The following is a 16,662-nucleotide window of genomic DNA, read 5'->3' on the forward strand; positions in this document are numbered from 1 at the left end:
GGAGGATCTCACGCCCGTTGTACAGGGCTCAGACCCCGGCGAGTAAGCAGCCTGGTAAGTCGGCTATTTTAGCCCCGTGATCCGCGGCTCTTGACTGTCAAGACCACGCCAAACTGGGCCTGGACGACAAATATTTGCTGACAGTAAAGCGCCGCCGACCTGCTACACAGACGCTCAACTGGTGGGCTATTTATAAAGCTAGCACACCGCTCCATGTTTCCAAGTGCCGGGGTCCGCGCTTAGCCCTAGCAGTCTGTCTGTTGAAGTCGGGCTTCCAGAAGCTTATATTCTTCCATGCCTCCGTTCTGCTAATCTGGCTAGTTCGGTCGTTCTTTTCATCCCGCCGCCGTCGCTTACCTGATCTCTTCTACCACCGACCATGACCATGTCTAAACGTTCACACCGGTCCATCCTGATTAGCTTCTTTCTCCTAACCCTTGTCCTCTACAACCTCTCGGCCTACCGGTATGCACAGCCCCGCCGGCCACCCATCGAGTACACATTCGTCCCCAGCAGCTATGACTGGGCGGCACACAAGCTTCGCTTCCCGGTCCCGCGAGACCAGATGACGCCACCGCCGCTCGGCAACGCCCGCCCACTGCCCCGCGTGCAGTACCAGTGGACGCGCGGCCAGGCCATCCAGCAGGCCCGCTCGGCCTCGCACATGCGCAACGCCGTCGTGGCCGCCTTCAAGAAGACGTACGCCTCGTACGAGCGCCTCGCCTTTGGCCACGACGAGCTGGCCCCGCTCAGCGGCAAGGCCAAGGACCCGTTCAACGGCTGGGGCGCCACCATTGTTGACTCGCTCGACTCCCTGTGGCTGATGGGCCTGCACGACGAGTGGGAACGTGCAGTGGCCTTTGTGGCTGCGCTCGACTGGAACCGCCCGACCGGCATATCGTGCAACCTGTTCGAGACGGGCATCCGCTTCCTCGGCGGCCTGATTGCTGCCCACGACCTCTCGGCCGAGCCCGTGCTGCTGCGCAAGGCCGTCGAGCTGGCCGACATGATGTACGCTACCTTTGACAACGCCGCCCACTTGCCACGTGGCCGCTTCAAGTGGGCCGACCTCCGCGCCAATGGCGCCGACGGCGCGGGCGAGGACGCCGCCATGCAGCCGCTGGACCGCCAGAGCATCGCCGGCATCGGCACCTTTTCACTCGAGTTCACCCGGCTGTCTGTGCTGACCGGCGACCCCAAGTACTACGACGCCGTGAACCGCATCTCGCGCCACTTCCAGCGCACGCAAAACGCCTCGCTTGTGCCGGGCCTGTGGCCAACCCACGTCAATGCACTCGACAACTTCTCCGTCACCGAGACCCCGTCGGTCTTCCAGTTTGGCGCATCGGCCGACTCAGTCTACGAGTACTTACCCAAAATGCACGCCCTGCTAGGCGGCCAGGAGCCCATGTACGAACGCATGTACCGCGTCTCGACCGACGCCGGCATCCGCCACCTCGTCTACCGGCCCATGCTGCCGACCGAGGACGACGTACTGTTTATGGGCTCGCTGTCTGTCAACCGCACCGGAAACCACTCTGCGCCCGAGTTCTCGTTTACGCCAGCCATGGACCATCTGACGTGCTTCGTCGGCGGCATGATGCTGCTCGGCGGCAAGCTCGTCTCAGAGCCGCGCCACGTCCACGTCGGCGAAAAACTGGCGCTGGGGTGTGCCACTGCGTACCGCCTCGTCCAGCCCAGCCAGCTGATGCCCGAAAAGTCTATATTCGTGCAGTGCGAGTCGGCCGAAAAGTGCCCCTGGGACATGGACAAGTGGAAGCGCGCCGTGTCCTCGGCCACCGTCGCGGCGCTCCGCGGCGCCGCCCTCGACGACCCCAGCGTCGACCCGACCAAGCCCAAGCCCGATATTCACCGCGGCTTCGCCCGCATCATCGATCCCAAGTACATCCTGCGGCCCGAGGCCATCGAGAGCATCTTTGTCATGTGGCGCACGACGGGCGATCAGCGGCTGCAGCTTGTGGCGCAGGACATGTGGACCGCCATCACGCGGGCCTGCGAGGGCCAGACGGCCTTTGCCGCGATCAAGGACGTCACGCGCGCCGTCGTCCAGCGCGTCGATAGCATGGAGAGCTTCTTTTTAGCGGAAACGCTCAAGTACTTCTTCCTCATATTTTCAAACCCAAACACCCTGTCGTTGGACGAGTGGGTGTTCAACACAGAGGCACATCCGTTTAAGCGGGAGCTTCCGCTAGCGTCACGTGAACATACAACAACCCTGTAACCTTTAGACATGTATACATATATAAACACTTTGATCTTGAAAATTACACTAAGAAATACAACGTGCGTCGTCTGTTCCGTGCTCTAGAACTTCTATCGTCAGTCTTCCTTCTATGCATTTCCCGCCCGTCTCCAGTCTTTCGTTCATCTATGCCTCGCCTCCTACGAGCTCTTCTTGCCCACGCCATGGTCCACGCCGTGCGTGCCACTCATGGTCGTTGAGAAGGCAGCCTCGGCTTGGAGGCGGCGCTGGTTCTCCATCTGCTTGTCGTAGGGGATGGTCAGCGCGCTGATGCCGAGGTAGTTGCAGATACTGCCGACGACCAAAAAGGCCCAGCGGAAGTAGACAATCGCGGCGAAGATGAGGTAGCCGTAGAGGTAGTACAATTCGAGCGTGGCAGATAGGGCGGGGAAGCCAAACATGGGCATGTTCATCAGCACGGCGCCGCCCACCAGCGGCCACAGCATGACGGTCCAGAAGGGGAAGGGCTGGCGCGTCAGGTGGGCTAGAATCATCTTGGTGGTCAGACGGCCAAAGACAAAGGCGAGGGTGAAGGAGAAGAGCACCAGGTGGTTGTCGGCCAGCAGATGTGACCACGGCGAGTACAGCCAGGCTATCACGCTCATGGTGAAGACGCCCATGGGCAGCCACTCGGCAAACACGGGTAGGACAGGCAAGTTGTTGCGCTGGCGCGCCTTGATGACGTTGTACACGCAAAAGGGGATGTGCGTGGCAAACAGCGAGCCGACAAGGAAGCCGACCCAGTAGTCCTTGATGGTGTGCTTGCCAATAATGTCGCCAAGACCAAACAGCCCATGGTCGCCAATCAGGTCGGTGATGGGCCGCGAGAAGATCTCAGGGCCGTAGATGCCCGACAGGAGCATCAAGAAGCAGGCGATGAGAATACCCTCAGTCGGGCCGTTGATAACGCCCAGGTACAGCGTGTGGGTATGGTACGTCTCCCACGTCGAGAAGAACATTGGTAGGCAGGGGACCAGCACAGTGGCCACACCAGCTGGCGAAGTACCAAGACCCATGGCGGCCGTCTCGAGCAACGAGGCCAGGCAACAGTTGAGCGAGTCAATGCCATGGTCAAAGAGCTCACCAAGACCACTGGAGGTGCCGGTGCGACGGGCCTGCTTGCCATCGATGTTGTCCATGGTCTGGTACATGAAGAGGCCAAAGGCGAAGCTAAAGTACAGCCAAGAAGGGCCCTGGCACAAGGGGGTTCGGGGTTAGTAGTCGTCCAAAAGCCAGGCGGCCAACAGGGGGAGACCTACCGGGCCCACCAGGTCGGGCATGTATATGACCAGAAGACCAATATTGGACAAGATGAAGAAGAAGCCAATCAGCGTCACCATGTTGGGGGCAACCCACATGGGCATGAAGTTGACAACAGCATTCCACTAAAAAGGGGTGAGTTTGGTCAGTATATAAGTGGCGGAGGGCCGGCACGGTGGCTGGTGAAGGATCGGGCCGGAACATACGTAAGGACCGAGAATGTACTTGGATACGGGGGACTTGTCAACTGAGGAGTACTTGTATGTCTTGAGGTGGACGAGGGCATCGTCAGACACACACTCAGCGACAGCTTCTCCTACACGAGGGACCTGTATTAGCCACTGGAGCATATTATAGCACAGCAGAAAAGCCGTAGATGTTGAGGGACGGCCAGGCTGGATGGGCGACTAGCCGGATGAGAGACCCATACTATGATTCGGGGCCATGATGGCAAACTACTGCGGAACACAGGGTCTATTGCGGGGGGTCGGCTCGTCTGGAGTCAAAGGTCGGGGGTCTCTTGTGAGCCGCAGATCGGCCGGGGCGAACACAGCAGCAGCAATGACAATGACGGATGTCAGTGTCTCGGCTGCTGGACTGTCTCACGATCGGAACAAGCGACAGCGACAGTGCACAGATTGCTCGCAGCAAGGCGCAAGCGAGTGGCTCGGGTCACGATGTGGGCGGAGCGGAGGAGAGCGGAAAGGAGGGGCTGTTCGAAGATGAGGCGGCACAGTTTTCAGAGCGAGATCATAATAACTCATGCGATACGGCCGGAGAACACCAGGAGGGTAAAAGAAGAAAGGAGCAGTGCAGAAGAAAACAAAACAAAAAAAAAAGATTATGAAGAGAAGGACAGCGTAGATATGCAAGGAAGAAAAGAATAAAATAACGGCATATGAAAACTGTTGGGACGGCTAAATAACAACTGGCTCTTGACTAACAGGCTACCATAGCTCTCTAACAAGTGCAGCAGTAAATGTTGGGCAGCAGCTGCTATAGTGGAAATATGGTACAGATTGCGTGGATATTTGACAACGCTAATCGCCCCCTGTAGACTGCTGACAGGCCTGTAATCTACAAAGCACAGCACCTCCCCTTCTGTAAGGCCCCCATTCGTCAGTGCCTTTGATCCCCTGCAGCGCCCCTGTAAATGCCACCCTGCAGCCCCCGCTGTCAAAAAGGGGCACATTGCCATTCCTCGTGTGGCCCATCCGACGATCCGCTGCTCTCACCGCTTGACCGCCCTGACCAGCACCAAGGCGGCCTCAAGCGCACATGCAGCAGCAGTTGACGCTTGCAGCAGTCTGTCCAGGGACACACAAAACGGACCGGCTGGAGTCTCTTTGCCGGCGCTGGCTGCATCTCCAACCACACGTCACCTTAGCATCGCCACCATGTTACACAAGTGTTGTACGAATAGAATCATGCATTTAGGCGGTATACCGCTGTACCGCCAATATCTGTAACACCATCCTCCAACACTCGTCACTTCTCCTCCCTCTGCTTTACAGCAGAGCAAAGCCCATAAACAGTCCACCGAGCACGGCTGTCAAGCCGTAGACACGGCCCATCTCCACAGTGTGCATGCTGATGGATCCGCTGGACGAGCTTCCCGATGATGAGCCCGAGTCACTGAGCAGCGCAGGGCCGGACGACGAAGACGCCGTCGCCGAAGCAGTCGAAGATGACGTGGTGGTGGTGGCATTGGCGCGCGTGGGGTTGAGCGCTCCGCAAGGGTGGTCTTGACGGCAGGCCGAGGCGCACTCGTTGTTGTGGTTGCCGCACTTCTTAACGCACTGGTTGCCCCATTCCGTGCAGATGTAGTAGGGCAGCGTCAGCGAGTACTCGGAGATGTTCGGCTGGACGCGGTTGCTGCAGAGGCAGCCGTAGCTCAGAGATTCCTGGGATTCCAGTTAGAAAGTCGGCCTCGGGCCACAGGAGTCACCGGAACTCTAGACTTGGACTTACCGGGTCGCATGTGTTGACTTCGGGACTGCCTCCGGCGGTCTGTTCACACACCATGGGGCACTGGATGGTTTGGTCACTGCACCAACGTTCTGCGACGAGTTAGCATACGTTCACAGCTCACCGCTGCTAGGGCCACCTACCTCTGGTGCTAATGTCGACAGAGTTGGGATCGATGGTGTATGACTGGGCCTGGGCAGCCACTGATGTAGCCAATGCCACAGCAATGGAAATGACGGTTGACTTGAAGGAGACCATTTTGCAGGTGTGGGCGATATTAAAATGGTATGAATATGAATCTGCCATGCGCGGAAGTTTTGTTAGCATTGGTCTTGGCATGGTGTGTAGCTTGACCACTGATGTTGGAGGGCCACCTACAGATTTGTATCGTGGGAAATTAAAACAATTAATATGAATATGAATAATAAAAACGAGAAGTGCAGAAAGAGAATAGACTTGACGGTGCCACGACAAGACTCTACATGTACTTGAAGACGACGCCAGCAGTTAGAAGAAGAAGGACAGCAGGAAACAAGGGCCATGATCCGGGCGGGCACACTCCGCCTTATTAACACAAGAGCAATATAAAATGAAAGAATTAAATAAAACTTGGGAATGTGGAGAGCCTAGCAGAACCAGCAAGAGACACAACGATCACGAGGGAGATGCGGGAAAGAAAAAAACAACTGACACACGCCCCAAGAACCACCTAGCCCAGCTAAGCGATATGTGGGATGCAGATAATATTTCCCAGAGGGGACAGCCACCGGGGGCCCAGAAGCCCAGCACCAGCGCACAGCTTCAAGCCCAAGAGTCTCTGAGCACCATCAGAGACCAAGGCTAGAACACGCATGGGCCAGTACAGGACCAGTCCGCTGCTGCCAGCAGAGCCGAGACCACAAGCTTTGCCCTAAGACTATGCTAAGACTGTGAGTCTGCCCATGGTTGCAGTTGGAGTTACAGTTACAGTTGACACACACACACACACACACGCACAGCGAAACAAATGTCCTGCGTGCTCTTGTCTACCAAGCCATCAAATCTCGGTATTGTTCACGCAGAGGAAATTAGCATGGCCGGTCGCCAAGGATCCCCCGTCGATGACACCCTTCCTCCCCTGGGAAGCCCACAAGGGTGATAATGGGCGATGCAGCACTCTCCCACCCACTGGAGAATCCCACAGGGCTTTGCTAGCTCGGCCAGACAATGCCAGTGAAGTCACCACCCTCTGTGTGGAGTCTTGGCATCTGGCCCCAAGGGCGTCCACAAAGGGAGCATTCCGGTTTTTGTTTGGCTGGCCTCTGGCCCCCGTCACACAAGTCCGACTATGGCCAGACTTGGCTAGCCCCAGCGTCCTCGTCGCTTTCTTATCTGCACAATGTGCGTCATACTAGAGCACACTGGAGGCTAGAGGCCGTGTGCGAGTCTGAGAGAGCCTGTACGAGAATCCTCTGCCTCGTGTTGTCCTCTCCAGCGTGTGGTCTGGTTTCCACCTCTGACGCGGTGTCTCAGCTCGTCTCAACTTTCAGAGACTCTTCACGCAAGGAATCGCAGTTGTCAGAGCTGAGCAGCAGTGCGGCGGGTGCTCTGGCTCTGCCGAATTCTCCGTATTCTTATTCCCGAGTCAATGATCCACGACCCTAAGTTCGTATATACAACCCTAGACTGGCAGCCGAGCCATCTTGTTTCCTTGACATCTCCATACCGGCGTTCCTTTGTTTGGTGGTATACCCCGAACCCTGGCCTAGGCTCTGCGTCTTCCAAGCCTCCCACCTCTTCTCGAATCCCTAGCGGCGCCCTTTTGGCTGTCCTGTTTCTTCCTGGTGTCTTCTATACAGGGTGACATCTTGCGCCAAAAGAAAGCACAAGACAATGGCTGCAAGCCCTAGAGATGGCTGAATGAAACAAGTTCATCCACCGACTTGGTCAATCTCAAGGTCTTCAGTGACCCCTTTACATTGGCAGGTTGGTAATATTGGCGCCCCTGATGGACATGATTTCCTCAAGGGGTGGTCTAGGGTTACTGTGTACTTCGTGACAAGGGTTCAGGCAAATAGACTGGCTCAACAGTTTAAGGGTTTAAGGGCTTAAGGGCTGTTTGAGTCACATGACCAAGACAAGGTCCTACTTTTCATATCAGCTCTCGCAGCTTTGGGCTGGCCCGCGACAAGAGCAGCCGAACCTCCGTCAGAGCTCCGATTGCAAGTTCTCCGTGCGCCGATTCTTCGGGTCCTTTTGTTTCTTTTGTTTTTGGCTACGACACAATTGCACATGTGCATCTTACAAGTGCCACGACACATTCGTTTTGTTAGGTCACGAACCCGGTCTGCCTCCTGATACCAGTTCAGTCAGCCTCGCCCTCTCTCCGACTCCCTCGGCCCCTCCCTTCCTCGATTGCCCATCATGCCCCCCGGCTCTCAACACGGGCCCGGCAAGAAACTCGGACCCGGAGCCATCCAGCGCCAGCGCAGCCGCAACACGACGCCCGCGGCAGCCACGCCGGCGCCGACGGCTAATTTGCCACCGGTCGAGGCCATCGACACCGAGTATCTGGAGATGCGTGTCGAGCACATGCGCAACATCAACTTTGACGACATTGTGGACCAGAGCGCCTCTACGGCCCTTGTACCCGACTGCAAGTCGCTGGATGGCATGATGGCCCGCCTGCAGAAGCTCCAGGAAATCATCGAGCGCCGGTCCAACTTTTGCGACCGCGGAATGCGCCTGCTGGCTACTGCGCGTAAGAACCGCAGTGACGATGCCGATGCGGGCGCGGGCGCAGGCGCAACCACTGCAGACGACCGGCGCGACGTGAGCAAGGCTGATAAGCGCAATAAGAAGAAGCGAAAAGCCACGGACTCTGTAGCTGCGCAGGAAATTAAAGTCGGTAAGTCTGGGCTCTGCTGGTGCATCTCCTGCCCAGGCGCAAGTTGTTTGCCCTTGTATTTACTCTGTTTAGGCGCTCTCTGACATTTCTCCCTATCACAATCTAGAACAGGCCTCTCCCCTCCGAGACTCTTCCAAGACTAACAAGAATGCTCGCACGCAGTCCCCCCATTCAACCCGGTCCCGCTCTGCCTCGCCAGATAAGATGGACATTGACTCGAAGTCCGGCAAGGGCAAGAAGAAAAAAGAAGAAGAAGAAGACGATGACGACGAAGAATCTAGTTCAGAAGACGAAGACCCGCGGCCCGCTCGTCCTGTACCACAGGCGATGACCTTTGGCGAGGACCCGTCGACGTTCAATGATCCAACTGTTTATGAGGTCCGGCCCGTCACCAAAGACACTTCGATGGAAATGAAAAAGGAGATATACTCGGTCGCTGTATTTCCAGAGAACGATCTGGCCGATCTTATTGCTGGAGAACCTCCGGAAAAGGACTACAGCATTGCTAAGCCGCAGAATCAGATTTCCTTTTCAACGTTTTCAACATATACAGAACCCTACTTTCGCCACTTTACCGAAGAAGACCTTGGGTTTTTGCGCGAGCGCGGCGATCGTGTCACGCCCTTTCACATGCCGAAAAAGGGCAAGAAGCACTATACCGAGATATGGGCCGAGGAGGACGGCATGGAAATTGATAGACCGTCACATACTCTGCCGCCCAACCAGCCACGTGGCAGCATAGAACACATGGACGACGATTTAGCCGAGACCGACAAGCTTTCTGTCGGCCCATTACTGACTCGCCTCTTACAAGTAATGCGCCCAGAGGGTCGCGGCAATGGGCCTGAAGACAAGGGAATCACTGCAACTAATGGTGATACGCCCATGAACGGCGACTCTTTTAGTGAGGCTAATGGGGAAACTGAAGATGGCATGATGAACGGCAACTCCAACGGGGTTGTTGCATCCGCACCAGCACCAGCGCCAGCTCCGGGGCCGGGTCTGGGGCAATTCCCCCCTGCTACGCAAATGCCCGAGTCGAACTCAGAGGCATGGAAAAAATCAATACATCCAAAGCTCGACTATGCCCAAGTCGACGAACGGTTGCGCCAGGAACTCAAGCATATCGGCCTCTTGCCACAAGAAGGCAACTTTGACAACGAGTACGATGGGCACTACGACGACGAAGTCACGGGGCGCCTGCGCTTTCTCCAGGAGCGACTGCGCCTGCAGATGTTCATCAACGGTGCGCGCAAGGCCCGGCTTATGGAGCTGGTCAAGGAGCGCATGGCCTTTCAGGAGTACCAGACGATCCTGGAAGACCTCGACACGCAGGTGCAGAACACATACCTCAAGCGCACGCGCACCATTGGCAAGAGCAAGAAGAACAAGCGGCCCGGTGGCGCGGGCGGCGCCAGCCATGCTGCGGGCGGTGCCGGCGGCGCGGGTATGGCCCGGCCGGGCATTGGCGACGTAGCCAAGACAGTCATGGAGCGGCGGCGACGCTGGATGGACACGATTGGGTCTGTGTTTGAGGACGATAATTTGGTCAAGGTGCCGCGCAACGACGAGCCGGATAGCTCGATTTTCAAGGAGGTCGATCTGGCAGAGCTAATGGAGCGCGAGAAGGAGATGTGGGACGAAGAAGTCGAGGACGAGGGCTGACGACAAAAGCGTCGAGAATGCATGTAGAGTTGGTTAGTCAGCAAAGTATAGGATCAAGAGAGCTGGTTAATGTATGCAACTATGTCGTTGGTGTGGATTAAGAAGTGTCCAAGACGTCGGTCAAGGCGTCTGATCCCTGCGCAGGAACATAATTTCGCATGGCATCAGCAGCTGTCGGCCAGGATCCCGGAGGAAAAGTGTCCCAGTAACGCCGGGTACGGCCGCGTCACGTGACAGAGCGTGTGATGCGATTGTTCCTAAAGCGGTTGTGTAATGGCTTAGATAGGCTTAGATTAGAGATTAGCCTGCGCGGGATGCTAACTAGCTAGATTTTGATAAGCTTGCTTTGGTCTCGTCTCTGGAAAGAGGCTGTCCGAAGCTTCTTCTTCATCCTTTGTCCCGGCTGATTGTGGCTGTCTGTGGTCTTCTTTGCAAATGCATTTGATCCCTCGTGAGGTGGGTCGCTCCCGACTGGCCATCTGTGCTGGCATCTGGGCGTTCGGCGTCGGCCTGTGGTGGTGTTTTGATAACAATGGGGCTCTAAGAAGCTAACTGCCGCCATGACGCTTGTTATATATAGCTCGATAAGCTCGTCATCTCGCAGCTGGGCTTCCTGGCCCAGCGGCGACTGGCGCGAGGCGTGCGCCTGAACCATTCCGAAGCCACGGTAAGAGAGACATCGAAGCTGCCCTATGTGTCTCTGCTAACTCTCCTACTAGGCCCTTATCGCTAGCAATCTCCAAGAGCTGATCCGCGATGGCCAACACACTGTCGCCGATCTGATGGCCATCGGGGCCGGCATGCTCGGCCGCCGCCATGTGCTACCCGAGGCCATAAACACTCTGCACGAAATCCAAGTCGAGGGCACGTTTGTCAACGGCACATATCTTGTCACGGTGCACAACCCCATCAGCACCGACGACGGCAACCTGGAACAGGCGCTCTACGGCAGTTTCCTGCCGGTCCCCAGCAATGATATTTTCCCGCCGCCGCCCGCTGGCGATACCGTGGCTAAGGCTAAGCCCGGGGCTGTTGTCGCAGTCAAAGATACCGTCGTGCTCAACGAGGGACGCAAGCGCATCAAGCTTACCGTCAAGAGTCGCGGCGACCGGCCTATCCAGGTTGGCTCGCACTACCACTTTATCGAGGTCAACCCTAAGCTGGAGTTTGACCGTGGCCAGTCTTATGGCTACCGGCTAGACATCCCCGCCGGCACGTCTGTGCGGTTTGAGCCCGGGGATCTCAAGTCGGTGACGTTGGTTGAAATCGGCGGTATGAAGGTCATCCGCGGCGGCAACCAACTGGCTAGCGGTGGCGTCGAGCACTGGCGTACCGAAGAGATTGTGCAGAATCTTGTGGCTGCCGGTTTCTGCCATGCGGCGGAACCGGCTGTGGATGCGGCGCTTATTTCCCCCTGCACCATGTCCCGCGAGGCTTATGCCAACATGTTCGGCGCGACCACAGGCGACCTGGTGCGGCTGGGCGCGACGGACCTCTGGGTCAAGGTTGAGCACGACTACACCGTCTACGGCGACGAGTGCAAGTTTGGCGGCGGCAAGACGCTGCGTGAGGGCATGGGCCAGGCGTCCGGACGAACAGATGCCGAGACGCTAGATCTAGTCATCACCAACGCACTGGTCATCGACTGGACGGGCATCTACAAGGCGGATATTGGCGTCAAGGAGGGCATGATTGTCGGCATTGGCAAGGCGGGAAACCCCGATGTCATGGCTGACGTGACCCCCAACATGGTAGTGGGCAGTTGCACAGATGTGATTGCCGGCGAGGGCAAGATCATCACGGCCGGTGGCATCGACACACATATCCACTTCATCTGCCCTCAGCAGGCGCAAGAGTCGCTGGCGACTGGCATCACGACGATGCTCGGCGGCGGCACCGGGCCCAGCACCGGCACCAACGCTACCACGTGCACGCCCGGCAAACACTACATGTCACAGATGCTCAAGGCGTGCGACACGCTGCCCATCAACATTGGCATCACGGGCAAGGGCAACGATAGCGACCCATTGGCACTGCGTGAGCAAATTGTCGCTGGCGCCTGCGGGCTCAAGCTGCACGAAGACTGGGGCACGACGCCGGCAGCCATTGACACGTGCCTGACAGTCTGCGACGAGCTGGACGTCCAATGCCTGATCCACACGGACACGCTCAACGAGTCGGGCTTCGTGGAGTCGACGGTAGCGGCCTTCAAGAACCGTGTCATCCACACATATCATACCGAGGGCGCTGGCGGTGGCCACGCGCCCGACATCATCAGCGTCGTCGAGCACAGCAACGTGCTGCCGTCGTCGACGAATCCGACGCGGCCCTTTACCAACAACACGCTCGATGAGCACGTCGACATGCTCATGGTATGCCACCACCTGTCCAAGAACATACCCGAGGACGTGGCCTTTGCCGAGTCGCGCATTCGCGCCGAGACCATTGCTGCCGAAGACGTGCTGCACGACGTCGGCGCCATCAGCATGATGTCGTCTGACTCGCAGGCCATGGGCCGCTGTGGCGAGGTCGTCCTGCGCTCGTGGCACACAGCCCACAAGAACAAGCTGCAGCGGGGCCCGCTGCCCGAGGATGAAGGTACCGGCGCCGACAACTTCCGCGTCAAGCGGTACATTTCAAAGTACACAATCAACCCGGCCATCGCCCAGGGCTTCAGTCATGTCATTGGCAGCGTCGAGACCAACAAGCTTGCCGACCTGGTGCTCTGGGACCCGGCCTTTTTCGGGACCAAGCCGAGCCTGGTGCTCAAGGGAGGCATGGTTGCGTATGCGCAAATGGTGAGTATCCTTTCTTTTCTTTCTTTCTGCTTCTGCTTCTGCCTCTGCCATAGTCAGTGCACCAAGCTGCGCCTCTCCACCCATCCCCCTCATCCCCCCTAACCCCATCTCAACTAACCCCATCTCCTCTCTCCACAGGGCGACCCCAACGCCTCGATTCCCACGGTGCAGCCCATCATTGCGCGCCCGCAGTTCGCCACGTTCGTGCCCAGCACGTCGGTCCTCTTCGTCTCGCAGGCGGCACTCGCGGCGGACGTCGTCGGCGCGCTCGGCCTGCGCAGTCGCGTCGAGGCGGTGCGCAACTGCCGCAACATCTCAAAGGACGACATGAAGTTCAACAGCTACAAGCCCAAGATGCACGTTGACGCGGAAAAGTACACCGTCGTCGCCGACGGCATGGAGTGCAAGGCTGAACCGGCCGAGACGCTGCCCATGACGCAGGCTTTCTTTGTGTACTGAGGCGGGCAGTGTGGTATGGTGTGAAATACAGCTCTCTTGGGCCCTGTGGAAATTTCAGTGCGGCGGGTGTCAATTTGGCTTTTAGCATGTGTATTTATTTTTCTTTTCTTTTACAAACACCAGTGTTACAATACCAACAACCCAAGATTTACTGGTTAGCATCAGCCACTGAAACATAGTTGCACATTCACACATTCCCCCCAAGTGCTAAAACATAACAAAAAAATCATGTCCATCATTAAACCTACATCCAGAGTGTCAGCGGGCGCCGGCCCAAAAAGCCGCCAAAATCTGGCCTGCCGATGAGCCGGCGGTCGTCTCCGGGCTGGATTCTTTCTTGCACGCATCATCCAAACCCGAGAGCAGCCAACTCCCCCGGGGAAAAAAATAAAAGATAAACATGTTCCAAAAACAGAAACAAAAAAAGACAAAGCATATGAAGCACCCAGAGACTCTGGCAAACCAACCATCAAAAGAAAAAAGGAACCAAAAAAAGACACAGGGAGCAACAGGTCGCAGGTAGAATAAAGAAAAAAAACCATGAAATAACACCAGGTATAAACGTAGCCAGATCCCATCCAAGACAGGACAACGTAGAAATCGAAGAATCAGAGAAGCGACCATGAAAGAATGGAAAAAGGGAAAAAGGGACTGGGTATAAGAAGAGCCGGGAGGTAAGAGAAAAGAAAAGAGTGAGAAAAAAAAGAAAAGGAGGACGTGAAACCAGTTGTCAAAGCTAACGCCGGGTCGCGCTTTGGTTCCGTGGCATATCTGCTTGGTTTTGAAAAATAAAGACATTTAGCATGATTTTTGTTCGGTTTTTTTTTCTTCTTGGGCTTTCGCGGGTAACATTTTTTTTCTTCCTCTTCTTCAAGCCTTGGCGTTCTTCTTACGACCGGCCTTCTTGGGCTCCTCCTTATCCTCGTTGGGCTTACCCGAGGTGCGACGGCGCTTCTTGTCCGGGGTCGGTGCGCCGACCCCAGCAGCGCCCATGACGGGCGAGTCGGCCATGGCTAGGCCCATGGCGGCAGCCATGTCGTCGCCGTCGGCAGCGCTCTTACGCTTGCGGCCCGTGGCGGCGGGCTTCTTGGCTTTGCCGGGGACCACGCCGCCAGGACCGCCCATGGGGTGGCCGTGGGCGTGCGGGTGGCCGTGGCCGGGGACAATAACGCCGCCCATGGCCGCAGCGCCGGTCAAGTCGCCATCGTCCTCGCCCTGGGCGTCCATGCCGGAGCTGACGGCGGCGGCGGCCTGCAGCTGCTCGGCCATGGCGTTCTGCTCGGCAACCTCGGCGTTGGGGATCTGGATGTTGTGGTTGTTGGCGTACTTGTTGGCCTCGTCGTCATCCATGTCCTTGGCGTCAGGGTTTCCGTGCTTGTACGAGTGCACGCGGGCGTTGTACAGGCGCAGGTTGTACTGGTAGGCCTGGTTCCACATGCCCTTCTCGCCGGGCACCATCGAGGCCCAGCGGCGCTGGCCCTCCTCCTGGACGGCGCGCTTGGGCGCCTCGGGACCGAGATCGTTGGCGATGATGGGGCGCGCAGTCTGCATGTACAGGAAGTAGGGTGTGAGCGGGCGCTTCGGCGCGTTGGGGTCGTGAGTGCGCTTCTTGCGTTCCTTCTTTTCCTCGACAACCGGCGGCGCAGGCATTATCAGGGCCGGCACGCCTGTCAGCGCAGACATAGACGCGTCCAGGTTGGCAAGGGCGTCGTCGCCGCCCTCTTCGGGCGTGCTCAGACCCAGCAGCAGGTTGGTCTGGCGCAGGTAGTCATCGCTAAAGGACTTGATGAGCTGCTGGATGGTAGTCAGGCGACCGTAGACCTAGACAGCGCAGAGATGTGGTTAGCCGGTGTGGGTGGGTGTGCGACTGTGCGGACAGCCAGATTGGATTGGGACGCGATGCACTTACCGAGTCGCGCACGCGAATAAAGTTGTCAACGTCAATGACGGGCGGGCGGGGGCCTGTGGCCGTGGGCATAACGTTAGGGGGCATCGTGATGGAGTTACCGACACCAAGAACTGTAGTGGCCTTTTCCTTGTTGGCTTTGGAGGGGCGAGCCATTGAGATCAGGGAAGACGACAGTGAAGTTGAGGGCCTCTAGGCAGTGTAAACAGCCGAGGCGGGAAAAAAAAAATAGCAGCGATGGGCGCGGTGCAGAATTTGCGTAGTTGTAGTTCCAGTACCAGGGTTCGTCTGTACGTGGTGGTGCTGAAGGCCGCTGTATTTTTAGTTGAGGCCGGAGCGTTGTGGAGGCTGGCGATGGCGATGGCGATGGCGGAGAGGGCGCTGAAGCAGCAAATGAGGGGGAGCGAAAGAGCGTGAGAAACGGAGGAAAAAAGTTTTCAGGACAGCCTGGGGGCGCGTGTTTGCTGGGGTGGTGGGTGGCTTTATTCTTTTTGGGTGGGCCGGCCAGGCTGGTGCTAATCAGTAACTCCTCCTTGGCTGGTCCCCCAGCGCAGCGCGTCTTGCAGAAGGGCGTCCCCCCATTGGGCCATTAGGCTGTGACCATTGGCTCTGGGCTATGGGGGGCTTTGATTGGGGCCGGCTCCAGGTGGTCCAGCGGCTTGTAGCAACCGCCTGGAAATGGGGCGTTGCGGTGCTATTTTTTTTTGCGGTGCTTTTTTCGCAATGCCTTGAGCCGCCAGCGCCTCTTAGCAAGTCATCTGGCACGTTTACAGGGGCTGGGCCAGCGCAAAATTTTCCACTTTGCGTTGTGCTTGCTAGTCCGTGCTACGCACTGTGCTGGCAGGGGCCCTCCCACGCTGCTCTAGGTGCTGCTGCATGTACCGCTAGAAGTCTCAGGAACCTTCATGACTAGCGGCTCGGGCCAAAAGTGCATTACACCCGTTGCCTGGCTGGATGCCCTGAAGACGCGCTAAGCAGCGCTCCCTTGGCTAGGCTGGATGTACTAGTACTTTTGGCGGCTAGCGCCCACTAAGCATGTATCTTTTTAGGTCATGAGGGCTGCTGAAAACTTTGCATTGCCTATTGGTTGCTCTGTCACGTACAGTCCATTGAGCCGCCTGAGCCGGTCTTTCGTACTGTGTTTTTTTTTTCTCTTGGTTCATTCACATTGCCCTTGCAGCCGGCCAGCTTCATCAGGCAATGCTTGGCGGGCCAAGCAGAGGTGAAGCTGGCTGATGCACCCACTACTGACTGTGTACTCTCGTATATAAGGCCCGCCCGTTTTTTTTCTGCCTCACGCTCGCGCCTGGCTTGGCTCAGCGACGGCCTGCGACTTTACATGGACAGAGGGAGCCCCCAAAACTTTGCTTGGATGCTCATACTTGCACGACATACGGCATGCTCGCGTTGTGCCATGATTCATTGTGCTGCGTATTGATTGTGTGGTGCCTCTAAC

General features: G+C 57.2%; 6 protein-coding genes across 6 annotated transcripts; 3 read left to right on the plus strand and 3 right to left on the minus strand.

The window, feature by feature from the left end:
* Positions 1 to 379: 379 nt before the first annotated feature.
* Positions 380 to 2,242, plus strand: BROUX77_001052 (uncharacterized protein; the record flags this gene model as incomplete). Its single annotated transcript, XM_073745439.1, has 1 exon — positions 380 to 2,242. One exon carries the CDS (start codon positions 380 to 382, stop codon positions 2,240 to 2,242), a length of 1,863 nt encoding a protein of 620 aa, XP_073609287.1.
* Positions 2,243 to 2,403: 161 nt separating this feature from the next.
* BROUX77_001053 (uncharacterized protein) lies at positions 2,404 to 3,969 on the minus strand (the record flags this gene model as incomplete). Its single annotated transcript, XM_073745440.1, has 4 exons — positions 2,404 to 3,456; positions 3,523 to 3,648; positions 3,730 to 3,839; positions 3,954 to 3,969. The coding sequence occupies 4 exons, from the start codon at positions 3,967 to 3,969 to the stop codon at positions 2,404 to 2,406; spliced, it is 1,305 nt and encodes a 434-aa protein (XP_073609288.1).
* Positions 3,970 to 5,031: 1,062 nt separating this feature from the next.
* Positions 5,032 to 5,749, minus strand: BROUX77_001054 (uncharacterized protein; the record flags this gene model as incomplete). Its single annotated transcript, XM_073745441.1, has 3 exons — positions 5,032 to 5,427; positions 5,495 to 5,583; positions 5,635 to 5,749. The coding sequence occupies 3 exons, from the start codon at positions 5,747 to 5,749 to the stop codon at positions 5,032 to 5,034; spliced, it is 600 nt and encodes a 199-aa protein (XP_073609289.1).
* A 2,145-nt stretch (positions 5,750 to 7,894) lies between these two features.
* On the plus strand, positions 7,895 to 10,043 carry BROUX77_001055 (uncharacterized protein; the record flags this gene model as incomplete). Its single annotated transcript, XM_073745442.1, has 2 exons — positions 7,895 to 8,378; positions 8,485 to 10,043. 2 exons carry the CDS (start codon positions 7,895 to 7,897, stop codon positions 10,041 to 10,043), a joined length of 2,043 nt encoding a protein of 680 aa, XP_073609290.1.
* A 435-nt stretch (positions 10,044 to 10,478) lies between these two features.
* On the plus strand, positions 10,479 to 13,300 carry BROUX77_001056 (uncharacterized protein; the record flags this gene model as incomplete). Its single annotated transcript, XM_073745443.1, has 4 exons — positions 10,479 to 10,499; positions 10,624 to 10,710; positions 10,763 to 12,841; positions 12,980 to 13,300. 4 exons carry the CDS (start codon positions 10,479 to 10,481, stop codon positions 13,298 to 13,300), a joined length of 2,508 nt encoding a protein of 835 aa, XP_073609291.1.
* Positions 13,301 to 14,170: 870 nt separating this feature from the next.
* Positions 14,171 to 15,362, minus strand: BROUX77_001057 (uncharacterized protein; the record flags this gene model as incomplete). The annotated part of the gene is made up of 2 exons (XM_073745444.1): positions 14,171 to 15,121; positions 15,210 to 15,362. 2 exons carry the CDS (start codon positions 15,360 to 15,362, stop codon positions 14,171 to 14,173), a joined length of 1,104 nt encoding a protein of 367 aa, XP_073609292.1.
* Between the last annotated feature and the right edge of the window lie 1,300 nt (positions 15,363 to 16,662).

Source organism: Berkeleyomyces rouxiae (assembly GCF_048999995.1).
Source record: "Berkeleyomyces rouxiae strain 22BRR77 chromosome Unknown BrBRR77_ptg000001l, whole genome shotgun sequence".
In the NCBI taxonomy this organism is placed as follows: Eukaryota; Fungi; Ascomycota; class Sordariomycetes; order Microascales; family Ceratocystidaceae; genus Berkeleyomyces; species Berkeleyomyces rouxiae.